The following is a 27,738-nucleotide window of genomic DNA, read 5'->3' on the forward strand; positions in this document are numbered from 1 at the left end:
AAAAGCAACTTAGCACTATAGCTAAATATTGTTTTGTGTTTGTTTTTTCTCTTCTTCTCTTTTGCCTACATTTTAAGCACCATTAGTTGCTAAGTTCTTTATATACTGAAAACGATATCTTAAATTTACATGAATAATTGTGAAATTACACCACAGGTGAAATTCTTTACAGTTCTACATCGGTTATACAGTTCCATTGTTTTTTTTATTTTTTTGTTTTTTAAATTCTATCGCAATAGAGCCCAGATGCCTTTGTTTTCACTTTGGGGACAGTGGCTATGTAGCTTCTGGATAAACAAAATACCAGACTACAAAATGCAAATTGAGGGGGGGTGCTCGTGGTCACGTGACGCAACTGGATCGTTCCCCACGACAACGTGTCAGGTTGCTAAGTTAGCTAGGAAGCTAGCTGCACTTAGCTGACCAAATGATGTTGTTCGAAGAAGAAGATGCCGCTTTTCGACGTGCCAGCGATAAGACTGTTAGCTGGAAGAGATGAATCGACTATGTCAAAAATTGTAAAGACAGCTACGTACTCGGACGACAGGCAAACAACGGTAAGCTGGGCCTTTTCTAGTCACTGTGCTGGCTTCAGCTATTACAGCAGAGTAAGCTAATCAGCTAGCGGTAAGTCCTCATCTTGCACCATCAGCACCACCGGGCCAGCGTTACCCAACGCTCCGGAGTCTGTCCTGGCCAAAACAACAGTGTGTCTCACACAAGTTCTGATACATGTAAGATAGTGCTTGTGATGTTTAAGCCAATTGCATCGTTCATAACTATAATATTAATGTAACCATTAAGACTGTTAGCCAAGCGTTAATTGTTAACGCTGATAGCGGGACCGAGGAAATCAGAGCTATAACCTCAGCAACCGCTGACAGCACGCTGTTTGTACAGGAACAAATCCACGTTTTATATCAGGGTGCTAACAGCAATGAGGGCAGGAGGTAGATGATGAGCTCAGCAGGTCAGCGTAAAGATTCTCTTGAAAGCTTAGGAAGGCAGCATGTTCACGTTGGTGTGAAAAAAAAGAAACTTATCAGTGTGCTGCTATGTTTGCTCAGACGGTTATTAATATTTAATGACAGAATGTAGTTCTGTTTAAATGTGCTCACTCCGGTAAATCTTTCTTCATCTTCATTTTAATGCCAGGCTCATTTAATAGCCGGTATTTCTTCAGTGTTAAAAGAGTGAAATGTATGTTATTATTATAAAATTTTGACCGGCCACTTATCGCACATGACGATAAAACCATTGAAAGCTTACTCAAAATGCAATTTGATGATATGACAGCCCAAGTTTCCTGAAGAAAAACTCCTCCACAGACTCTGGATCTGTGTATGTGACATTGCCCACTTATTCTTTCAAACAATATAGTTTGAAGGCAGATATTATGTGCACCTTACTGAGGCAAATGTGGGAGTTAATGATATTGATACTACTGAATTGTTTTGCCTGATTCTGGTTTTCAAGCAAGAAATAGTTACTTCCTATTGTACACCTCAAATAAGTGAATGTTATGAGGCTCAGTGCTTAATCTGACCAAGCAGCACCTTTAAAGGTGGCATTTTTGGGCTCTGATGATCATTGTTTTCCCATTATGTGACATTTGTTGATTTTAAAAACAAAACAAAAAACAAGCTGAATAATCAGCAGTGGAAATGCTAGTATATCGCCTTACTAATTGTTGCTCAGGACATTTAAGACCTTGCTGTTTCACAGACTTGCCCTCAAGAAAGATCATTCCGTGGCTCTAATTGTGTTATTTATGACTCTCACTCATAAAGGTTGTCGGTGGTCAGGGGTCATTCATAATTCTCCTGTCAGACTTTTCCCTGTGTTGTGTGATTCTACCAGACAGAAGTGACTGGGTGTGTGAAGTGATTAGTAAAATGTCCCACTGGGGTTCTGTAGCTCTCTGGTTTAGCTTGTTAATGAGTGACAGGTGAAAAAGGATGAACACCAGCTCTTAGCCTGACAGTAAATTGAGCATTGTGCTGTTTGGAACATCATCCAGGTTTGTGATCAGACAGTCCAAAAAAATTGATCTCTTGTCTTTCCCTAATCACTTTCCTTGACTTTGATGGAAAATATTATGAGGTGAAGAAAATCCTTAGAGTATAACTCACGCACACTAGTCTACCTAATAATGTGACAGTGGATGTTTTTGACATAGATCTGCTCTGTTGAAACTAATGTCCTGAAGGGGGATTATGAAAAGCTTATCTTAGGTACTTAAGTGTCATGCCATTTTCTTAGCGTGTTTTTCATGTATAAGTGAAAAATCTCATTTATCAGGTTGTATTTTCTTAAAGGAATGTATAGAAAGTGAATTGAGATGTTTGTCATCCTGAGGTTAGTTGTGCACTCTGTTGACTTGTATGTTCTCTTCCTGTTGGAGAGAGATGAGAGATGATTTCATTAAATAAAGGTCTGAAATATCATCGTTCCACATGCATTTTAATTCAGTGAAATGGACTTTGAAGTAGCCCAATAGTTGTATTAGTGTCTGTATATAGTGGCTGTCAAATAACAGAAAGTACAATTCAACAGTATTTCAACAATGCTTATAATCATTTTTTGAAATGGACTGGAGGAACTCTAATAATTGGGTAGCTGTAGCTCGGTCCCTGGCTCCCCCAGTCTGCATGCCAAATATCCTTGGTAAATGGTAAATGGCCTGTATTTGTATAGTGCTTTTACTTAGTCCCTAAGGACCCCAAAGCGCTTTACACTACATTCAGTCATCCACCCACTCACACACACATTCACACACACTAGTGATGGCAAGCTACATTGTAGCCACAGCTGCCCACTGACAGACGCGAGGCTGCCGGACACTGGTGCCACCGGGCCCTCTGACCGCCACCAGTAGGCAACGGGTGAAGTGTCTTGCCCAAGGACACAACGACCGAGACCGTCGGAGCCGGGGCTCGAACCGGCAACCTTCCGATTACAAGACGAACTGCCAACTCTTGAGCCACGATCGCCCCTTGGGCAGGATACTAACCCCAAGTTGCTCTGTGATGCATCTATCGGAGTATAATTATGTGTGAATTAGGGCTGCTCGATTATGGCAAAAATGATAATCACGATTATTTTCACTGAAATTGAGATCTCGATTATTTGACGATATTTATTTAACAATAACAATGTATTGAATAATGGCTTTAAAGATTGTCAAAAAATAATATAAAATAGTGTGCAAATACTGATTACAGTGGAAATGTTTGCAATATAAAAAATAAATGAAAAATGTAAACATCTATGTTTAGTGAACTTCAAAATACTGCACAATATTTGATCCACATCTGACTCCACGAACCCATAATGTTTCCACCAATGTTCCCTCAAATATTTCACGTGTCTGAGTGAACACACAAACTCCCTGAGCGTCCCTTGGACCACTGTGAGCGACATCAGACGTGTGCACTGTGGTCACGCCAGCATCAAATCCATCCAAGTTACATGGTTTATTAAAATAATCAAATTACAGCATTTACATTTATGTTAGACTACTTTTAATTAACTGCTTTAGCCCACTTACAATGAAAATTTAAAAAACCCTGTTCATGACCTGTGTAGTATGTTAACACTATTGGAAGTAAAAATAACTTGAACTCCAATTTTGAAAACACAACTTTCTTTCTTTTCTTTTTTTTCATAAAGCTCTGACTTGTATTATGAGGATGAGTCTGTGGTCTGGGAGAGAGTCTGTAACTCTCTGTCTGCCAAATACAGTATATAATGACCAATGTTGGGCAATTAATTATATAGTTACTTCTTCAAAAAAGTAACTCAGTTTGGCAAACAACAAAGTTTTTTGCAGCTATTTATTTTTTTTTAATGCAGCCAAGGCGTTTTTAAATAAACATTTCAAACTATTTACAGAACAATCAGCTGTTCTGCATCAAATCTGATGCCACACAAATTATTTGTGCCACTCCAAAAAATAATTTCTGTCCACTATGAGATAAAGGAGAACAACAGCCTGATACCTGCAGGCCTGACAACAGGAGATGTATCACTGCTGTAACACCTGTAACATTCAGCAGCCGCCTCATTGTTCTGACACACACAGCAAAACTACACACTAACTACACACTAACTACACAAGATTTGCGCTAAACGTCTCAAATCTCTCACATCTCAGAACACCGCCGTCACTCCTAAAACTTCCCCCCGTTTCTTAACAACTAGATGCCACGTTGCCATATCATTTTGTGATTGGTCGACACGGTACTTTTTTCGACCAATAGGAAAGGGTGGGGGGTTTTTTGGTTTTGGTTTTGCTCACAGGCGGAGAGTGCTTTCGAGCGTTTTCCTTATAAAACGCCGTTTTTACCGTTTCTTCCCGCAGTAAATATAAATAACGATAGTATTCAGGAAGAAAACAAAACATTGCAGATATTTTTATCATAACTCTGGTTTTACGTGGCCTATCAACACAATTTAAAAACTGGTATAAAGTCCACACTTTTTCCGTCAATTGTTCCGTCTGTCCTGCTCACATCTCCAATGGTTGGACACGTTGTCATTAACGTGGCTTCACTGCACATCAGCCACGCCGCTTTGCTAGCTAGAACACCGGTGTCGGCACATAAGAGAAGGGTCTGGCTGCAGCCACTGGGGAGCGCCATATTGGGACCTCCACACTAACCGGAAACACGTGACCTCCACAGTAGCCGGAAACACGTGACCTCCACAGTAACCGGAAACACGTGACCTCCACAATCGACAGAAATGCGTTCCTGCGTGCATCATCGACTGTGGAAACCTTGCAAGTGGATCGTAAAGGTTGGGACAGAGTTTTTCATGTATAAATTTGCCGTTAATAATTGTATAATTCTAGGAATCATCTAGTTTGCTTACACTGATTATGTTGGCACTTTGTTAGCGTTACAACAACTGTCATACCCCCGAGGTATCTAAACTTTAGTAATGTGTGCACTTTTGACACATCTGGTTAGCATTTAGTGGTCAGTTTCAAACGTATTTGATTTTTGCTTGTTATGAACAAATTCACTTCACTACTTTTCACTGTCAGTAACATCGATGCACATTGTTCCATTTACTGCATATTGCGCTTTATTCATGTCTCTCATTCCACCTGCAAAAACATTGTAAAGTTTGTCACAAAGAGATTTATATATTTATAAATACTAATATTCTCTATTCTATGCTCTACTGCTTTTTTATTGCCCAGATTTTAGTTAGCCTTTGTTAAATTGTCTTTTATATGTCAATATATACGTATGTCCCAAATAAAAGTGTCTTGTAAATTATGTTTTTGTAAAGAATTTTCTCCCAAATCTCTTACATGCTAACTGTAACGTGTTATTTCTGCTAAAACCTGAACTTAAATGTGTATATGGTGTTTATCTGATTTTCTATTTGTTTTAGATGCACATATCAATTTGGAATTCTGCCTCCAAGCCAGAATTGCAGGAATGCACCACGTGTTGCAGAAGACTCTTTCACTGCCCTCTGTGCCCCACTTTCAGCCCTACTGTGAAGGCAAAGATTGAGGAGCAAATAAATGGACACATTAAAAATGCTTTGCCTTTCAAAGGTATGTTGGTATTAAATATACCTCATAGTTAAAGTTATAAATATGCACTTCTTTTCAGCACCTCTGCAGTGTCTTTGTTGACTTAAATGTTGCTTTTCACATTGTACAGTTCAGTGCATTCATCAGCAAGAGAAAAAAAGTGTGTTTTCATTAAATTTTTTTTTTCATGTTCACCACATTTCCTGACAGCTCTTGTGATCCATACCATTTTGCTTTCATTATTGAGGATGGCTTGGATATTTTTGTTAATATGTACAATCTGATTGTTAGATAAACTGATTGGATTCTATACAACTACATTTAAATTACATGTTGGTTTTTTCTTTTTTTCTCTCTTACAGACAAAATGATATGCCGGTGCACTTTCACTGCCCTGTCTGTAACATGACAATCATACAGCGTGGGGATATGGCAAGGCAAATATTGTCATGTCAGCGTTTAGGACTGCTCCCCACTGAACTCTCCGTGGAGCCCCGCCTCTCTCCCGCTGCACTCTCTGTGGAGCCACATCTCCCTCTCGATGTCTCCAGCATCTAAACCATTTTCTGAATCTTTGGTAGAACATTCATGTGTTCTACCCTCTGTGCTAAATGAAACTGTGGCTTGTGGAAAGTCCATGGAAATGAAACGCCCTCACTGTGGTCTTAGTCTTCTTACAAAAAAAACTTCAAGGCTCACATGATGAGGAGGCATTCAAACAGATCAATAGATGTTTGCCTGGCCTGTCATCTGCAGTGTTTTTGTGTAGAGGGACTTCTTCCTCTTTGTTTTTCAGTTTGCAGAGGACATGGAGCTCTTTTTAAAAGCATGTGCTGACGAGCAGGGACTATGGGTCAATGCGATGTTTGACATTTAATGGACAGATGAAGGCACTGGCTGTTTGTTTGTGTTTTTATGTGTTGTTTGTTTTCAGTGTACAGAATTCCAGTTAAGCTTATTATAAAATGTTGTTCACTTGTTTCCATGTCCATACTAATAGTAAAAAATTTAAGTGTAAATGTAACAGCATGGTTTATACTTGTAACTTCAAAGTAAAAAGCTTATTGTTGATATTAACATTAATGTATTACCCCGTAATTAATAATATTTTATACATTTTACGCATTAACCCTCTGGGCTCTATCCTGTCCATTTGTGGCCACTTCACTTCTTCTTTTTGACTACTACACTGCAGTGGACCAAAAGAATGACACAGGTTTGATCTTAAGGATCTAATAGTTGTGTGTTTGTGCATGACATTGCAACGCAAATATGTATTTGCAAGATAGACTGGGAATAAATTATGACGCATCAAATATTACACAGGCTGCAGTGAATTTTTGTTGATACAGGTTATTGACCTTTGTGTTTCCCAGTCAAACTTAGCTTTGACACACATGCTAACACTTTTACTCTTGTGCATTTCATAACAAGACACCATAGCCAAAATATTAACTCTATCAAAAATTCAAAGCTGCAGCTGCAGCACACACAGCAACAAACACTGTTAGTAAATGTGTCCTGGAGTTTATGCAGATGCAAAAAGTGCTACTGCTGTAAGTAAGCCTAACAGCTTCCAGATCACTTATCTTTCTGGAAAGATGGTAAGAAAGGCATCACTGCTCATCTCTACAATCTCCCAGATCTTGGAATACAATGCCTTTGTCCCATGAAAATCACTTCACAGTACTAAGAGTCCACTAAAACCTACAAATGAAGAGTGATCCTGGAAGAAATAGGGTGTACACTAGTGACCTCAACAATTGCAAGACAGCCTTGTCCCCGATGCTTATATGAAAAAATAAAATACGAAGATTTATGAAACCATTAGGACTTTATCATTGTTTTATCTGAAAAGTTACTGGTAATATATAACCTAACTGGCATTTAAAGTGTAAAAAACAGAATGTAGATAAAATTTTGGTTTTGCTGAAAAGAACTGGTGCTAATTTAAAGTGTCGGTTTAAAGTCGGTAAAGGTAGATAAATGTTTTAATAAATATACATTTTACAGCATTTTGTGAACATACACAAAAGTGGCCATTTTTGGCAACGGACAAGCTGAGAGAGAGTTTTATAGTTTTTACTCTCCTTGAACAAAAATAATAGTGCATGATAATCAATGTGGATGTTAATCAATTAGATGTCCCAGACTCTACTATTAATAATATTGTGGTCCCTCGTTTATCGCAGGAGTTCTAAAAAATAACCCGCGGTAGGTGAAATCCGCGAAGGAGCCAACTTTATTTTTTACAATTATTGTAGCTGTTTTAAGACTGTAAAACCCCTCACTACATGCTTTATACACTTTCCTCAGACAGGCACGAACATTTTCACACTTTTTTCTTTTGTTTAAACACTCTTAAAGTTCAAACCTTCGTAGAAACACAAGTCCATTATAAAATCAAACCGCGCAAAACGTTTGTTTCGTCGGCATTGTTGTGTTTGTCGGGGAGAAAACTTACAAACATACAGTAAAGCACTTAAGAGTTACATTGCTAGCGATCGAAGATTTATATAAATTCGACAAACTAAACTCATTATGTACTGTACAGCAGCGGTCCCCAACCTTTTTTGCACCCTGGACCAGTTTAATGTCAGAAAATATTTTCACGGACCAGCCTTTAAGGTGTCGCGGATAAATACAACAAAATAAAATGATACAAAGACAAAAACGGTGGTATTTTGTAAATATAATAATAAATGCGAATTCACTGTGTGATTGTGTAACTTTATTAGCAGGGTCCTCCTGAAATGCACCAACAACATTGAGAATAACATCCTCCTCTCTGCTTCTTAATGCTCTCTGGTCGCTATGGTAACGCGTAAATAGTTCTTTCAAAATAAGACACACGACTACAACACGGGAAAAGACCCAGGGAACCCGACTTAACGATTAAAAACCCTGAAAATCATACACTTCACACCCGAACCTCAACTCTCGCGTCCGATACCAAACGGGCCCGGTGTTGGGGACCGCTGCTGTGCAGAAGACACGGCACTAGATTGATTGACAATGGTCTACAGCAATCAGAACGCACAAAACAATGTGCTGTTAAGAAGAAAAAAAAATCAGCGAAACAGCGAGTCCGCGAAAGGTGCTGATAAATAAATTCTAAGTGTTTTTTTTTAACAATCTGGGTTAAAAACACTTAGAATCAAATTTATTTATCAGCAGCATCATTAGTAACAAAAATACAATTTAGTTTTCGCTGTCAAAGTCGATTTAACTGAAGTTACGTGTTTCCGTTTACTGTGGAGGTCACGTGTTTCCGGGTACTGTGGAGGTCACGTGCTTCCGGTTACTGTGGAGGTCACGTGCTTCCGGTTACTGTGGAGGTCACGTGCTTCCGGTTACTGTGGAGGTCGCAATATGGCGCTCCCCAGTGGCTGCAGCCAGGTGCTCTTGGCACATAAGGACGCTGTCATAGCCTGTCAGCGACGTTGATTGGCTGCGTATATACGAATATGAATCGCATTATTGGCAGGACTATGGGATAAGATGGCATCGTTCTAATCCCATACAGGAGCAGCCAGTCACTTACTGACTAACACTGCAAAACAGAATTGTTGAAGTTTTAATTTTAATTTCAATTCAGGTTAATTTTTTTTGTGCGCAACGCAGATTTTCTGCGCTCAGAGACCGTGCCAGCAGTGCGCAATTGCGCACGTGCGCAGCTTAGAGGGAACATTGGTTTCCACACCACTGAAGTCGTTTTACCTCACTTTTCAACCAACGGCATTCTTTCTTCAGCAGCCATTATCCTCTCCTCTCCAAATAACTTCTGCTTAGCTTTCCGAGCTTTCCGAGCTTCCCTCGGGTCCTCTTAATTGTTGTGACGCGTGTTCGAAATGCAAAGAGGTGCGCTCGATTTGCCACACGGAGCAGCGCAAGAGTAAAGCACGAGGGAGGTGCTAATAATCGGCTCAGTCATTTTTAATGATCGTTGAAAACCCAGATCGTAATTGAGCAGCCCTAGTGTGAATGTTAGCTAGAAAGCACTTAAGTTGTTTTAAGTTAAGTGTTACTTTAATAGTGTTTGCATTCATAAATTTAAAAAAATAGCGCTTTTGAAAAAGTTTCCCGGTTTCTTCTTTTTCCTTACCTACATTTTACATATAAACCATCTCAACAGGAGAAAAAGGAAAAGTTTCACATGGTAAAATATAAATGGTCCTTCAAAATCTAGCGATAGGTCTGGGTGGCTAAAGAATGACATCTGGTCCAGATCTGGATCTGGAACAATGTCTGCCTACTCTAGAGTTGGCCTGTGCTCTAAAGTAACATCTGTGACTAAAATTAATAAATAATAATCCATAATAATAATTCATAATAATCCTTAAAACTGATCATACAGCAGCACTTAAGTTGAGGCTACAAAAATTGCAAACTGGATAATAGCAAACCATCAATTTATTCTGCTCATATACTTTATTGAAGACCTTTCTCTAAATCTGCGCCACAAAATGGTTCATTCTTGTGAACAACTTTATAACAAGCACATTGTATTTCAGCAGCGTGGTGCTGTGCTGTAATTTCATGCATGATATGGTCAATCCTATCACAGCTGTCATAGGGGAAAATGCAGGTTACACCCTGGTTACACCTTTGCCAATCAGTTGCGTGGCTAACAGATGGGCAGCCATTCACATTCACACTCACACCTACAGACAGTTTTGAATCACCAGTTAGCCTACATTATAATGCCAAAAGTATTCACTTGTCTGCCTTCACACAGATATGAGCTTGACTGCCATCCCACTCTTAATCCATAGGGTTTAATATGATGTTGGGCCACCCATTGCAGCTATAACAGCTGGTAAGGCATTCCTTACCAGAAGAGTTGAAGCTGTGTTTAGGTGTGCGTTTATGGGAATTTTTGACCATTCTTCCGGAAGCACATTTGTGAGGTCTGACAGTGATTTTGGATGAGGAAGTCTCGTCTGTAGTTCATGCCAAAGGTGTCCTGTCGGGTTGAGGTAGGGCTCTGTGCCGGCCAGTTCAGTTCTTCCACACCAAACTAACTTATCATGTCTTTATGGCCCTTGCTTTGTTCACTGGTGCACAGTCATGTTGGAACAAGGAGTCATCTGCAAACTGTTCCAACAAAAACCATCCAAAATGTCTTGCTATAGCATTAAGAGATTATTCTCACTGGAACTAAGCTGAGCCCAACTTCTGAAACACAACCCCACACCATAATCCCCCCTCCAACCGTAACACTTGTCACAATGCTGTCAGACAAGTACTGTTCTCCTGGCAACCATCAAATCCAGATTCATCCATTGAATTTGTTACTCCAGAGAACACATCTCCACTCTTCTAGAGTCCAGTGGCGGCTTGGCTTACACCACAGCATCTGACGCTTTGCATCGTGCTTGGTGATGTAAAGCTTGGATGCAGCTGCTCAGCCATGGAAACCTATTCCATGAAGCCCTCTAAGCACTGTTCTCGAGCTAATCTGAAAGCCACAAAGTTTGGAGGTCTTAGCTATTGACTCAGCAGAAGGATGTGGACCTGTGCACACTATGTGACTCAGTATCTGCTGACCCCACTCTGTGATTTTACATGGCCTACGACTTCGTGGCTGAGTTGTTGTCATTCCCAGTCACTTCCATAATGCCAATAACAGCTGACTGTAGACTATTTAGTAGTGAGGAAATTTCAAAGCTGGTTCATCCTGTCACAGTACCATGCTGAAGTTCACTGAGCTCATGAGAGTGACCTATTCTTTCACAAATGTTTGTATAAGCAGTCTGCATGCATAGGTGCTTGATTTTATGCACCTGTGAACATGTAAGTGATTGGAACACCTAAATTTAATGATTTAGGTTGAGTGAATACATTTCACAATATAGTGTAGCATGCTTGTTCTTGGACTGTGAGAGGAAGCAGGAGACAACCCAACAGGCATGGAGAGCACACTCAAACTTCACATTTAAACTAGGATCTGAACACAGCGATGAGAGAGAGGGGGCCAGGCTATGAAACCGAATTTGTTAATCACCAGTTGTTAGCCAGTGCACTAGAAAAGACGAATATATGAACTAAGACACACAGTTGTGCTATATTCTTATGGAGGCTGTTTACTCTGTTGGCTGACTTGTTTCCAGTTCAGTCACATTACCATAACTGAAACATGGTGTGAGGAAAACCATTTAGTGGGCCATATTTCTTTATTAGCACTCAGTGGAAGCGACTGTCACATCCCACACTCATTAGCTGATAACGCTCAGCTTTCACACACTGGGTCATGTCCACCAACACACCAGCCTCCCAGAGGAGCTTATGGATACGGCACAAATGCGTGAGGCGTTTTGGCTAATTTGTGCCTAATACTCTGTTGAGTGAAGAGATTTATTCACAGTGGCTCCGTTAGATCAGTTTCACATAACTGTTAATATTTGATACACATGCGTCACGTTGGTCATGAAGAACAGCTTCTCACTCACCAGCTTGTTATCGAGAGCTTCCTATAAACAAAGCCAAGCGGTGTCAGGCTCCAGCCCAGCAGTGTCTTGAACTGATTGGATAGGCTTCTTACCTATCCAAAACACAGGCTGAAGTTGGAAGCACTTCAGCCTGTGTCATACTAAAAAGACAGGCTATAACTTTACACTGTCAATTATTCAGAGACTTTAGGAGTGTTACTCTGAACAATACTGTCCTAAACGTGGCCTGCTTCCAAATGTGTTAAAAAAAGAAAACCTGAAGGGACTGAAATCTCTTAAATGACAGAAGCGGCTGCCTGAATGTTTACTCTTCCTGTTTGCAGTACTAGTCAAATACTTATTTTAGGCCTCACAAACACAGACTGCTGGATGCACCAGAGTTTTTTCAAAGTCCTGAAGATTCTGTTACACTTTTTTGAAGTCTGCCTGTAGGGTGCATGTGTATTTGGTACCAGACATGAGTCCACGTGGTCACAAAAAATTGGTGGACGCATGAGTCTTGTGCTCAGTGACTGACAGAACTGTAAGACTGGTGGGATCACTACTCAGTACCTTGTGACTTATTTTGCTGGAAAAATAAGAGCAAAATTTTCAGCTATTTCTGAAAAAACTCAGACAGGTTAGAATGATTTGAACATTTTGTTGGTGCACATTATGTTCACAAGATTGCTTGCTATTTTTTGTTATGTGTTCAAAGCTGAACTTGTGTTGTACAGCTTATCACAGACTTGGTTGTGAACGTGCAGCCATCATTAGTACACACTTGTTGAGCTATTCACTCTTCTTTTAGCTGACTCTCTCTCTCTCTTTCTCTCTCTCTCTCTCTCCATATATGTATATATATATAAAGAAAGATAGATAGATAGATATGTATATATATATCTATATACATACATACATACATACATATATGTATATATACATACATATATATATACACACACACACACACACACACATATACATATATATGTATATATAATGTGTATGTATGTGTGTGTTTGTGTCTGTGTGTTTATATATGTAGTTAGATAGATAGATAGGTAGGTGTGTGTCTGTGTGTGTATGTTTGTGTGTCAAAAAAGCAGGCCATTAGGGCCATTAGTAAATCTGGCCTGGAGCCTCGTTGCTCTTTGATTAAGCTCTCTGCATTAACTTCAGGGAGGAAGGAAAAGTCAAAGGTCAGGGAATCGTTTGCCCATCAAAAAGTCAGCATGTGCGATACAGTGACCCTGCTTAATTTTTGATGGTTCTCACTGAGGCAGAGAGCTTTGAAGGTGCAGAGTTTCACTCCTGCAGCAGTGGTTAGCACACAATGTTGAAGGCCTATTAGAGCTCTGGGTGTAATGTGAGAGATGGTTGGTCCCCGAAGTTAAATCGACACTCTGGCAGATTGGTGTGGCACAACTGTGATATCAGGCTACATGTTCAAGTAAGGTATTGGTGCTCAGAAGGAGGATGTGGTCACCTGAATAATTGATAAATGTGTCATCAGTCTTGTAAAACAGGAGAAATCGGAACTTATTGAAGTGGATTTGGAACAAATTATCATGCAGCGATTTTACGGCGTGCTCATCTTGTAATCTTTGTGATTCCCGTACTTTGTAATGCAGCAGCTGCTGCTGTTGTCCCCAGGCTGTATGCACCTGCTCCCAGAGGTGCAGTGGTCAGACCGACAGACAATCTGCTGACACGGTGGCTCAGTTTGCACATTTCCCTCTCTCCCCTGGGCTCTCCTGCCAGGCAACGCTCTGATATCTCATCCGTGTGCACACCTTGTCACTGTTTGTGTTATCGGCACGAGAAAAGCTCCTGCTATTTTTTTTTTCTCCTCCCACCTGCGTTTGACACAATGTTTATTCCCACCTTTCAGCCCGTGCCATGGCAGCAGGTGTCAGCATACTGAGTGACCTGCCTAACTCCATCGGTGGAACCCGCAGTGGAGAGATTGGCACAGAAATGGAGGCAGGTAGGAGAGCTCTGCAACACACAAACAACACAGGAACAACACCTGCTTTTTATTTGGCAAGGAGATGCCACAGGACTGAGTTAGGAATGAATTTCACGTCTGGTTGGGTTTTCTTTAATGTAGGTTTAGGGAGCATCAAGATAATCCTTATTTTATTCTCTGCTCTTATACACAAAACAGATGAATGAAAGTGTACTGTATGTAACAGGTGGATGAAATGAGAGTGTGTTGTCTGGCTATTCCAAAACTTGTTGAATGATTAGAGAGCCACTCAATTCATAATTGTCATAATTGTCGATTCAAAGGTCACTTCGAGTTTTAAAAAAACAAATATGGTGGTCGGAAAACTATGTTTGAGTCCAAAATCAGAGGCTGATGTAATGGTGGCTGGGTCCATCTTTTTAATACAATCACTGTTGATAATGTAAAGAATAGTTGGGAGTATGTAGAGGCAAATATATAAATTGTGAGTTTACAAGCCTGGGGATTTTCACAGTGTGTAACAGCAATCTTTTTTCCAATATGCACCATGTGAAGTAAAGCACTGGACAAGCAACAGGTTACATCTACAGGAGCTGCTCCGCCATGGAAACCCATGCCATGAATCTCCCAGTGCACAGTTTTTGTGCTGATGTTAATGCCAGAGGAGGTTTGGAACTTTGCATTTACCGAGTCAGCAGAGTGTTGGCAACTTTCATGCACTATGCACCTCAGCACTTGGTGACACTACTCTTTAAACTATATGCGATTTTTCACTGCAAAGTTGAGCAGCTGTGGGTCCTAAACAATTAAATGTTGCAATAAAACCACTTGGAATACCTAGAAGAGAAGACAAGACCGACTTTTCCAACTGTGACATCCTTTTTATACTACCGTGCTTGAATTTAGTGAGCTCTTTAGAATAAACCATTGTTCCACAGAGCTTTGTAAAACAGACTGCATGCCTAGGTGTTTGATTTCATACACCTGTGGTACTGGGACTGCGGGCCAAACTCTTGTCCATGTCATGTAAGTTTGTGGTGTGTGATTTCTGAGCTCAGTCAGTAAGGAGGCAGTGTTAGTAATGTCAGGGCTGCAGATGTGCAGACCCCAAATCGTCGTCAGATTTATAACACGTGTTACCTGGAGAGGTACGTTTTCACTGAGCCAAGAAAGAAGAAGAAAGTTATATAGTGTCCGAGTGAGAAGGAAGAAGACAGACAGCTTCCCAAAGCGATTCCACTGCTGTGACAACCATTCAATCTATCTAAATAATCTATCTAAATATCTAAAAAGTGATGCTCAGGCTGAAAAAACAGAGGTTCCTAATAGTGAATCACTAACCGTGGCTCAAGTTAAACAAAGTTTGGACATTAAAGTTGATAAGAAAAATGTCTCCAGTATCCATATGATAGTAGCAAGAAATATAAATGCAATTTTATATATTGAATAATATGAATGTTTGTCTGAATGTTTTTGGCTTTCTGTTATAGTTTATTAGTACTGTCAGATGTCTGCCTGGTTGCACTGTAAGACAGACTGATCTGTGAAATATTACAGTAGGAAGTATGAAGGTGGCAGATTTTCAGCCAGTGTTGTTGTGGCTCTATCCATTGCAGCTAGTGAAAGCAGCTCTCACTTTTTTGTCAGCCAGCCGTCCTGCTGCTCCCATGCACTCACAGAGCCCACAGTATCACTTCACCTTTTGGATGCAGTTTAGTGGTGGACTAGCTGATGAATTGTAGCGCAGCCTTCAACCACAGCTTGATGTCTTCATTTTAACCAGCGCATTCACGTTGTTACAGCAGTTGCGTTTGTGTTTGATTTGTTGATGCAAAGACATAATTGCTCTTGTATGTGTGTTACATGTGTGTTATATATACAAGAGACATACATGTATATGTCTCTTGCATTGCTTTAGATTAATATAATGTGGGAAATATGATTTGGGCCAATAACAAGGATTTCATTTAAGCTATCCTGTGTATAATTGATGGTTACATTACATTAATATGAATAGAAACTCACCTGGCTCTCCAGTACAGTTTTCTGCTGAATATATTTAAATCCAGTTCACTTGGTTAATAATGATCCAGTCAAAAGCAGAAAAAGGTGTGTCATTGTACCTGCTGACCAATGCCGCGTGTTCGTGGCTACTGTAGATGTACAGCTTTAAAAACCAAACAAGTGTGACATTTTACAAGCAGCCTGCCTGCCTCAGATCTGTGACATGGTGTGTGTGCGCACTGTGTGAGAACAACATAAGCCCCTGTCCCACCTCCCATTGACGACTTTGGAGATGGTTGTCATGGTGACACTTCAAATGCTACTGATGAACCGATCAGCAATGGGTGATTGTTGAGCGATGATTCACCATGGGCACAGAAGTGCTGAGCCAGAAGCCTTTGTTAGCAAAGAGGCGCTGGCCGTGGTGTGCAGGCAGCAGCACTATAGGATGCAGCAGCATCAAGGACGCCGCTCCTTCGCCGGGGAGATGTTGGCCAGAGTGAAGTGGCATGACCGCAGGGGCTCTGCCTCGGACATCCTGCTGAGGGTTCTGCAGCGGCAGTGCAGATCTGCCCTGGAGTTCCTCTCCTCCTCCCACGCGGTCATGGCGGCTGTAAGCATGAACCAGCCTCAGTCCGTCACCCAGTGCAAGACCAGCAGATGTAACCACACTGAAGAAAATGAGAAATGTAGCAATTTCTGATATCTTCTTTTGCAAATGGAGAATTTCCTTATGTTTCTTTTTGTACCATTAGCCAATACAAGGGTCCCTACTGCAAAGTACACCAAGATGGGTGAGACCCTGAGGCATGTCATCCCCGGTCACATGCAGTGCTCCATGGCCTGTGGAGGGAAAGCCTGCAAATATGAGAACCCCTCTCGCTGGAGTGATGAGGAGCAAGCCATCAAGGGACTCTACTCATCTTGGTATGTTGATATCTTAGAGTGTCCATGTAGTTTAAAGTGGCCAGATGTACAGATGTACTGTTCCTCTAGCAGAATATTAAATAGCCACATTTAATAGCCATATTAAATGGCCATTAACATGGCCACAATTTCAAATAATGAGTGCAGTGTATGTTTAAGTAAACCCTGTGTGAGGGTTGTCATCTCAGCCACACAGCTCTGACTCTGAGCAGGGCAACCAATCAAAAGGAAGTAGAGTTAAAGGGAGAAGAAGCTAAAACAACTTGTGTCAGGCATAGAATAAAATGAGGGACTGCACCAAACGTTCAGTATTAGGTACTGAATAGTTTTTAGTATTGATATTGACCATTTTGCTGTTTTTACTTGTTCAACCTTTCATCTTCTCTTCTTATAGGATTACTGACAACTTGCTAGCTATGGCAAGGCCTTCCACTGAGATCATAGAGAAATATTACATAATTGAACAATTTCAAAGGTACATTCTATTTCTTTCACATCTCATTTAAAATGAACGACTTTATAAACAGAAGAACTGTGAGACATAGAACAGCTCTGAGTGTCTGTTTTGACTTGTTTTGTGGACTGCTGTGCTCAGGTGTGGTTTGAAAACCGTTATTAACCTGCAGCGACCTGGAGAACATGCCAGCTGTGGAAACCCACTGGAGCAAGAGAGCGGCTTCACTTACCGACCTGAAACTTTCATGGAGGCAGGCAGTAAGTTCTCATATCTACTTACTGCTTATACACTGAATTGCCCCAAACATGGCCAAAAACGGTGTGGACAAGTAGTCATGTGACTAGGTAATACCCTTTTATAATCATGGTGGAATAGCTTCTGTTTGTTTGACGGCCTCATTTCTAAAACTCTTAATGTCCACCACACTTATCTTTGCAGCTGGGCTTCATTCATGAGGTTAGCAAGGTTTGGCTAAACAAGTTGCAAATATAAATTCCATTCCTTCAGCAGATAATGTGTAGTTTAATTAAAACGTGCAAAAAAAATGTACAAAAGCGCAAAAACCCCCAAACAATTACACAGTTATTCACTGTTATTATACAACACTGTGAAAAATTCTTATGCCACCCCTCATTCCTCTATGCTTTGCTTCCACGTAACCAGACATTCTTTGTCAATTTTTTAAGCAGTCTTGAGCAATTACTGTATAGTTTTTTATAATGTGCTAAGCACATGTACACCTTTATAGAGCTGTTTTAATCTTGTTATACTGTGTATAATGACAATGAAGGCTTTCAGTTCAATCCAATTCAATTCAATAGTCGACCAGACCTACTGAAGGTCTTTTAACCTCTTAGGACCCTGCGTCCACATATGTGGACATCACATTTTGGGTTATTTAGACCAAAATACTCAATTTTGCTCTACAAGGGCCTGATATCCACTTACGAGGACATTATACTGTTACTGTTCTATCGAAATTTTAAACGAATATCCTCATATGTGGCTCTTATTTTTCTTAGAAACAAAAATTAGGTAAAAAAAAAAAATCTGGTAATTCTTTGTTTTTACATTCATCAGGTCCCAATCAGCCCAAATATCAAAGAGAAATTAAAAATGCATGCCGTGGAAGAGTTCGTTTCTTAGGAGGTTAAAGACGTTTCACTTTTCTGTCCAGTGCTTGTAGCTACTCAACACTGACTTATGAATGTTAACTTTGTATTATTGTACGGGCTTTACCTTACAATATAAAGCACCTTAAGGCAACTGTTGTTGTGATTTGGTGCTACATTATAAAAATAAAATTGAATTGAGTTGAGTTGAATCAATTTTTCAAGCATAAAAAGCCACCAAATTCAAGGGATGAATGTTGTGTTTACATATAATAGACAACTTAGCAAAGAAATAATCTTTTTTTTAAACTTTAATGTTTAGGTATGTTGTTAGTAGCCTGAAAAATTCCAAAGGTAATATGTTTGACAGTCATCGGATCGTATTTTACAACCAACAAATTGCTTCCCAAAGAGCGACTGGCTGAAAACTTGGCATATCTCAGCATAGTGTGCAGTGTGTCCTTACTTTTTTTTTTTAAGAAACTGGACAGGTGGAGGACAAAGGACAATGTGTCAGGCCTAAAAAAAATATGTTTACAGCAGATGAACAGTGTCTGAGAGTCATGCCTTTAAACAATAGGAAAAAATCTAGAAACCTGAGAGATGGGTCTGTTCGCAGAAGACCCAAAAGAACTGGTCCCAGTGGAAGGGTAGCCATGTTTTTTTCAAGAAGTCATTTTATGGAATGGCACAAGTTGAGGTTGAAGTATATCAAATTACAAGAAAATTATACATGAACCAAAAATGACAGACAGAGGAGGTCAGGACGAAGGTATAACCGTGATCTATCTACAGCCATCTAAAGCATGGTGGAGGCTCAGTCATGGTTTTGGGGCTGCAATTTAGCCTGTGGTGTTAGGGATCAAAAATGAATGTAGAAGACTACAGTCATATTTTGATCCACCATGCAAAAGTGTCTGTTTGGCAACAGCTTTATTTTTCAACGTGACAGTGATTCCAAATACCTGCCAATGCAGTAAAAGCGTAACTGGATAGAAAAACACACAGCAGATCACTGTCAGTCGTGGATTGGCCCGATGTGTTAAAGGATAAAGCCTTTCAAGCTCAGAATTGTTCAGACTCTGTTTTTGCCTTTGGGCTGCAACGATTCATCGAGTAATTCGAATGATTCCATTATAAAAAATCCTCAACACAAAGTCTTTGCTTTGATGCGTTGTTTAGTGCACGGCTCTGTAGAGCATTGATGTGTTAGACGGTGTAAACGCCAGTGTTTTATTAGTGACTAAAAACAGACCTGCAATACAAACGTATTTAGGAGCAGTGTGTGGACAAGAAGTCTGACATGAAGTTAGGGGTGGGCGGTAGAAACGGTATACGGTATAAACGATATTAATTTGGCCAACGGTAGAGATTTTGACTATACCGCTGTGCCGCGATAGTGCATGTTGATGGTGACATCAAGCGGCGCCTGTTACGGTCAAAAACATCGCAGCGGCTGCAAGCAATATCATCTCCAAATTATGCTGGGCGACAGTAATAGCAAAGAGACGAAACACGTTTTGGAATATGAGGAAAGCCAAAAACTACGCTTCCTCCTCTTCCGTACCATTGATTCATTAATGTTGAATCCTCTGGCAGCTGCTCTATTCCCATGTTGTTGCAGTATATTAATGACTAGCCTCATATTGTGGATGGATTATCTCAGTTGTTCTCCTGACTGAAGTTTGGTCCGTTTACAGCATCCTACCATGCATTTGTCCCTAACCATAGGGAACCCTCACCTTAACTTTTATCGAGTGGAAAAAAGTTAGTGTTCATCCTCCAGCTTCACTGTGTTTGTGTTATGCTAACACAGCTGTGTCGCTAGCGAATTTAGACAGTTTTTAACTCTCAGTGATGCCGCAGTGTTCATTTGACTTTGGTACCTGAAGCAGACGGAGTTTTGGACCCAGATTACTCAGCGAAGCTCCTGACTACAGTAGCCGTAATGCTCCGACAATCCATCAAGCGGTGCGGCTTTTAGTACCAAAATCGTACTAAAACATTTTTGACAGATTTTTGAGCGCCGTGTACCACATAAAATCGGTTTGAGGTCAGTAAGCACAACCAGAATTCATACATAAGATGCACTGTCGATTTTTGAGAAAATTAAAGGATTTTAAGTGCGCCTTATAGTGCGGAAAATACGGTATACAGAAGAAAAGAATTTATCGAGATATATATCGTTACCGCACATGCTTCAAATTATACTGCGATGTGGATTTTAGGCCATATCGCCCAGCCCTACATTAAGCCCGCTCAGGGCCCAGTTTGAAACAAAAACACTGCGAACACAATGGCAGAGGTGACGATGACACCGGCACAGTTTACACACCTTGAAGAGCAAAGAGGCGGAGCGGTTACTGAGACGGTGAGCTCGGGTTGAGTGAAAGTATTCCTGTGATCACCATTAAAACCTTTACTGGGTTTTGTAAACCTTTATGGGTTTTCATGTAAATGGGCCAATAAAACTCTGAGCCAATGACCTGAGGGTTGTTGTTTAATTGACTTTGACTGTACTTGAGATTATTTATATATTTTTGCAGTTAAAAAATTTTTTTCTTTAAAAAAGTATTTGAATATGGCACATTAATACAATCAAAGGGTTAAGTTGTTTTTTGTTTTTTTTTAATGATGTTGTACGCAGTCAAACATTGTAATTTCTAGAATGGAAACCAAAGAGAAGTTCATTCTGAAAGACCTTTTTATTAATAAGACAAAAGTATTTCTTATCTGATTAATTGATAGATTACTCGTTAACTAAAATGATTGTTAGCTGCAGCCCTAATATATAAATATATCCTGTATTTCAATATGATAATAATACTGTTTGTTCTCATTTTAATAAGTTGCTGCACCTTCAAGGGGTGGCTCAAGACGTGGTAAATGGACTGGTTCTTAATTAGAGCTTTTATCGCCCATTTGCACTTTTTTCTGTATAAGTGCTTTCAGTCTAACATTCACACTCCAATGGATGCATCGAAGAGCAGCTTGGCATTAGTGTCTAGCCCAAGGATATTTGGCATGCGGACTGGAGCAGATGGGGATTGAACCACCAACCTTCTGATTAGTAGGTGACCTGTTCTGCCTCCTGAGCTACAGTCTTCAGATAGACTTTTGCAACATTACACTGTTATTGCGACACTGATAGTTTAATATACTCCTGGTTCTGTTTAAACCGTCCGTCTTTTAAAGAGCTGTTTCTCATACACCACTGGCTTGTGTGTCAGTAGCTTTTTGATAGGGCCTCTTCCAGAAGGATCCAAACAGCAGATGTACTTAGCACCAACAGCTATTGAAAACGTTGTGAGGATGTAGAATGAAAACTGACAGATGTGGGGGGTTTTCTTAATGAATGAATGGTTTGGCCCTGATTAGGTAGATTTGTAGATTCTTAAGAGGGGAGACCATTCTTAACATAGAAGACCATGTGACCAGATAGTAATAGTGGAAAAAGTATACATTTAGTTTTCTTGAACCTGAGTTATGGTACACAGTATGCAGTTAGTGGAGCAGGTGACAGGCTAAGGTAGATTTAACATTTCCCTCAGTACCATCTGTGTTGTGTTTTGCCTACATGCAGGATGTAATCCAGTCCCTAGTAACCAAGTAATTGCAAGGGGATTTATTTCATTCCTTCTTCTTCCTAATAGGCTCTCCTGGGATTTTGGCAATGTCACCTCATCAAAACATACATTTTGTGTACTCCAATGTTTTATTTGACAGTCTGTAAAAAGTCGAAACACTTGGCTGTAATCTTAATATTGGTCTTTGTCGTGCAACATTTTTCACTCCTTGAGAAGCAAATCTTATGAAAAGAACCAAAGCAACAATCTTATAAGTCTGTTAATCACCTGATCACGTATCATGTTAACATTTTCCCTTTGTGTAAAGTCAAAGATCTTTACAGAGACGTTGGAAGTGATGGCTGTAAACTAGCCTTTGAGCTGTGTTTCTAAAATGATTGATAGTTCCTGTATTTTGTATAGAAAAGATGCGTCACTCAGTGTAAGACCAAGGCTCCTTTATGTGTTTTGAATCTTTTCAGCCACAACTACAGTAAAAATTGTAGTTACAAGCCTTGAGTTCAAATCCACCAAGCTTTAATCAGTGGTTTATATTTAACCTAATAATAATGGAAGGAGAGCTATTCCATAGAATGGATTGATCCTCTAACAACATATTATTCCAGGAGTTGAATTTAAATGGTAGCAGTAAGTATATTTTCGGGGAAACATAGTTTTATCTTGAGGTAATAAACTGTGCTTAATGTACGTATTCTACACCTGTGAAACACATTTATCTCATTAAATGCTAACTTTTAGCATTTTTTTCCTGCAAAATATTTACAGACCAGGATGTATTTGTAGAGACATTGTAAAAAGAAAGTATTTTTTGTTTTTGTTATATAAATAATGATAATTTTTGTGCTCTTTTTCAGATGTAAAATGTTTAAATTAAATTTCAGATGGAAAACTGTATTACACTGTCAATATTTATTTAACAAAACCCAAGCACAAAAGCTGAAGCAGTGGTTGACAAACTTGAGTACACCCATGAATCAGTAGCTTAGAAACACCTTTACCAACATTAATAGTTTCGTGTAGGCCTTTCATTAGTCTTTCATGTCTTTTTTTAGCTCACTATTCTTTACAACATTGCTTCAGTTCCTTGTGGTTTGTGGGCATTGCTTTGTATGCGGCTTTCTTCATGTCTTATTGCAGCATCTCAGTTGGGTTCTGGTGTGGACTTTGACTGGGCCGTGGCAACACTTGAATTCTTGGGACACAGTCTAAAACACGGATATACAGAGCAGTTCATTATTGGTTCAATGCCTGCAAGATGCCCATGTCTTGTGGTTGCAATATCAGCTCAAGTGATTGAAGTTTGTGCCAAACTTGTTTATGGTCAAACATGTCCACTCAAGACGTTTCCTGAAAAAGGTGTCAAAACTATTACAGCATTCCGCTTTTAGAGTTTACGCTTCAACCCAGGTAGCTCTTGGGGAATACTAGGGAAAGATCACGCTCTGTTTTGGTGCAGAAAATGCAACAGTGACTGAGGAAGTTATTCAAAACTAATTATATTGATCCTAAACATAAGTAGCAAAATAATTTAGTCATCTAAAAAATAATTTCTATAATACAGGGCTGTTTATAACACTTACAATCTTATTCATGCACAAGATTGATTTATTCCAAGTTACTTCAAGGTTGTATGTTTTACAAGCCTATTATTGAACCTGGCTGACTGCGCCAGTCACACTAGACTGGAGACCAGTTGGTAAATACTTGGGAACCACTAGTTGTAAGAGAAAAATATCTGTTTCTTGAGCAGTTGACAGTTGCTGGCAGTTGCTGGGAAATGGATTGTTGAAGTCCCATTCACACAAACCTAGAGACCAGGCAGTGACCCCTCTGATAACCAACAGTCGCTAGGGTGTGTATTCTGTGAATGGTATCTGGAGGTTGCTGGAAGAGGTTTACAGTGTTGGATCTTGTTTTCCGATAATTTGAATGGAAGATGCCTACTAGCTTGCAAACACTCACAAACTATTCGCCAAGTGGAAGTAAATCTGAGTGCAGCACAAACTGGAAATGGCGACCATTCAACTTCAAAGTAAAATATGGACCTTTTAAAATGTATTGGTTGCAGTGGTACAGTACTTTACTTTGAAGGTGAACATTCTCTGTTTTTAGTTTGTCATACTGTTTCACCACTGCTCGGAGAGAAAATTGCGTTTGCAGTGGCTTTGTTGCGACTCATGGTGACGACAGTAGTCTGCTAGTAACCAAAGCAATTACAAGGTTTTTAGTGCAGTACCTACTAGGAAGCGCAGGAAACCTCCAGCAAACCACCAGTCAGAGAATTCACATTTCTTCCTAGAGACCAGAAATTGCCAGGGGATTGCTGGCTAATCTCTAGGCCTGTGGGACTGAGATCTTCTTTAATTAGCAAGCTAGTTTGGGGGGGGAAGGAAAAAAAACAATAAAACTGCCACCAACTTGTCATTGCTGCTCTTGTTTATTAGATTGACTCAACTGATTTAGGGTGCAATGTTTGCAACATCGAAAGGAGCCAGTTGAGGTGGTTCTGGCATCTGACAAGGATGCCTCCTGGGCACCTCCTCGCTGAGGTGTTCCAGGCATGTCCCACCGGGAGGAGGCCCCGGGGCAGACCCAGGACACGCTGGAGAGATTATATCTCTCGGCTGGCCTGGGACACCTGGTGTTCCCCCGGACAAGCTGGAGGAGATGAGTGGGGAGAGGGAGGTCTGGGCTTCTCTGCTTAGGCTGCTGCCCCGGCGACCTGGTCCTAGATAAGCGGAAGAAGATGGATGGATGTTTGTGACCATGTACTGCACAAACAATTGAAAACTCCTTTTGGTTCTATTCTCTGGCTTTTTATCTTTCAGTATATTACTACAATTTTGGATGGAAAGATTATGGTGTGGCATCTCTGACTACAATCCTTGACATGGTAAAAGTCATGTCATTTGCTGTCCAAGAAGGGAAGATGGCTGTCCACTGCCATGCTGGCCTTGGAAGAACAGGTTTGCAACACGAGCAGTTTGGAATCACTCAAATCTGCATTTGTACTTCATAAATATATCAGTTTTTTAATTTCTATTTTGCATCATTCAGGTGTGTTGTTGGCTTGTTATTTGGTCTTTACAACTCGTATGAACGCTGACCAAGCCATCCTGTTTGTGCGAGCCAAAAGACCCAACTCCATCCAAACCAGAGGCCAGCTTCTCTGTGTCAGGGAGTTTGCCCAGTTCCTGGTTCCTCTTCGAAGTGTCTTCTCCTGCGCCGAACCCAAAGCAGGTGCCGTTACTTTGTCCCAGTATCTCACTCGTCAACGACACCTGCTACATGGCTACGAGGCTCGGCAGATGAAGAACGTGCCAAAGATTGTCCAGCTGGTGTGCAGGCTGCTAACTGACTTCGCAGCCAACAGACAGGTGGTGATCGAGGAGGAATGGTTGGAGATTCCTGACCTCACGGCTGAGGTAGAGAAGACGGTGTCCCAGCAGGCCCTTCAACAGCTTGGGAAGGAAATGAAAGGGAAAGGGATTCCCCTTCTATGTAGTTCATCCCATCCTCTTAGTCCAGCACTGATACAGCCTAGACTTGCTAACGATCAGCCTCTCATTAGTGACAATGAGCTCGACCCCTTGTGGAGGCAGCAGAATGGAGAGAGCCCCCAGAGGTCTTCTCTGTGCGAAAACAGAAGCTACAGCGATTCTGTTCTTCACAAGCTAGGGCAACGCCAACATCATTTAGGAAATCTGAAGAACAACCAACCAATCAACTGCCTGATCAAACATTCCTTGTCTCACAGCAGCCTTACTGCCCGTAATCCTTCCAAATTTTGCAACCTCTCTACTCAGAACATTTTTAAGAACAATCAGAACTCCAGTACAGAAACAAAGGAAGACCTTGGGTCTCCCATTTTAAAAAGACCACTCCGTGAAGGCCATCAGAGTTTGCCTTTAGATTTCTTTGAGGAGAGTAGAAGATCCCACTGCAATGCCACACTGCCTGCCTTATCAGTCAAGAGCAAACTGGTAGCTGGTAAGGAGAATGTGTCAATGGGTGGAAGTGCAGGTGACTTCTCAGAGGTTCCTTTTATCACTCTCCAGTCTGAGTTCTCACCAGAGAGCAGGCGCCTCATGGTGGCAAAAGCTCTGGCCCTGGAACTGACAGACAAGGATCTCACCTCCAAGGTGTCAGTGTGGCAGGTGAGCCCCACCTAACTTGTGCAGGGAGAAATGGAGCCATACAAAAGCTGTTTAAATTATTACACTTACTTTTCGGCCAGATTTCCAACCTGCTTAACCAGATTTTCTAAACATTACAATCTCAAATGTCTCGTAGTCGATACGCTCTCGGGCTAAATTCTTACTTTTCATGCAATTGCCAGAAAAGCAATCTATGACTCTTCACAAGGGAAGGATGATACATTAGCAACCTTCCAGGATTAGCCTGTTATTTTTGGCAGCAGTGGAAAGAGAGTACCTTTGAAAAATAGGGTTTTGAAAAGAGTACTCTGTCTTCACAGCTTTGGGCTTACCCACCTTTGTGTTGACTGCTAGGTCTACTGTGTGACCTCAAAACATAATTGTTTTTAATGACATCCACAGCTAGTTGTTTTTTGTTTGAACAGAGGTCATGCTAGGATTAGCCAAAACAGTGATAAGCCCGGCTGCTTGGGTGAATTAGCAGACTTTGTCCGGTCACAGTGGTGTTTGCCACATTAGATGACTTGTAGTTTTAACTGACATTTGCCAAAGAAAGACAGCTCTGGGTCTCACGTATCATAGATTGTCTTGCAGTGTATTTAGAATCATACTATCTTTACAATAGGAGATGCGTGTTGAGTTAATCTGTGAAAGAGTACAGTACGGTCAGGTCTCATTTTTTTTACTAAAAAACTGTGTTGTACATAGTTTGACTTGAACCTGGAACTGTGTTCTTACTGACACTTCATTTCAGTCATTTCATTGTCAGTCTGTTCTGTGTTGTGCAGATGGAGCTGAACTCTAGAGAGGGAACATGGGAGAGGCTGTGCAAGGAGAGAGACCCTCTGGTCCTATCTAGTCTGATGTGGTCGTGGGTGGAGCAGCTTAAGGATCCAGTCATCAGCAGTGAGGATATAAAAGCCCTCACTGAAAAGAATGTAAACCCACAGAACGCCCTCGATTCACTGGAAAAGGTAGACTGTGTCAAATATCTTCCAAGCAAACAGGGATAGCAGGCTTTGTTAAACAGCTGAATGAAGTGAAAGGTTGCACCGTATATATTTAAAAAAAAAAAAAAATTTTAACTTTGAAAAATCAAAGCTACTCTAGTGAAATGTACAAAAGAAAACATGGAGCATGAAATTGGCTTAATTACTTCTTTTTAATGTCTTGAAATCCCAACAAAGAAAGTTCTGAACTGGTTTTAAAAAAGTTTGTAAAAAAATGTGCCCAGTCTGTTAATGGAACTATTGTCCTTCTGTTCAAGACCCTTTAACTCAGTAATAGGCTTGAAGAATTAGTCCCATGATGCCTTTAATTAAGCTGATAATGTAATTTTGCTTACATCAATACTAGATATTCAAAAATGTCTGCAGTAAGGCACGGGAGTAGTATTTGACCTCCACTGGGTGGTCTATGTCAATAAGCCAGTAAGTGAGGAGGACAATGAAAATGTATTGTTTCTTTAACTTGTTTAAATTGTGAGCCTGTTTGGAACAAGTGTAAACCAAGTTATTTTGTTACAGCTACAATTTAT

General features: G+C 40.4%; 1 protein-coding gene across 2 annotated transcripts in view; it reads left to right on the forward strand.

Moving 5' to 3' along the window:
- Window positions 1–318: 318 nt before the first annotated feature.
- ptpdc1a (protein tyrosine phosphatase domain containing 1a) overlaps window positions 319–27,738 on the forward strand; it is a 30,298-nt gene continuing 2,878 nt past the window's right edge. Inside the window, exons 1-8 of one of the 2 annotated variants that reach the window (XM_031731534.2) lie at window positions 319–557; window positions 13,880–13,975; window positions 16,717–16,888; window positions 17,283–17,363; window positions 17,484–17,602; window positions 24,873–25,010; window positions 25,102–26,201; window positions 26,990–27,175. In XM_031731534.2, coding sequence (XP_031587394.1) covers window positions 13,888–13,975; window positions 16,717–16,888; window positions 17,283–17,363; window positions 17,484–17,602; window positions 24,873–25,010; window positions 25,102–26,201; window positions 26,990–27,175 — 1,884 coding nt within the window. In that variant the 5' untranslated portion in view covers window positions 319–557; window positions 13,880–13,887. Of the gene's footprint in view, window positions 558–13,878; window positions 13,976–16,716; window positions 16,889–17,282; window positions 17,364–17,483; window positions 17,603–24,872; window positions 25,011–25,101; window positions 26,202–26,989; window positions 27,176–27,738 lie in introns of those variants that run through there. The other variant, XM_039612292.1, reaches the window with a different exon arrangement.

This window comes from Oreochromis aureus, linkage group 5 (genome assembly GCF_013358895.1).
Source record: "Oreochromis aureus strain Israel breed Guangdong linkage group 5, ZZ_aureus, whole genome shotgun sequence".
Classification (NCBI taxonomy): domain Eukaryota; kingdom Metazoa; phylum Chordata; class Actinopteri; order Cichliformes; family Cichlidae; genus Oreochromis; species Oreochromis aureus.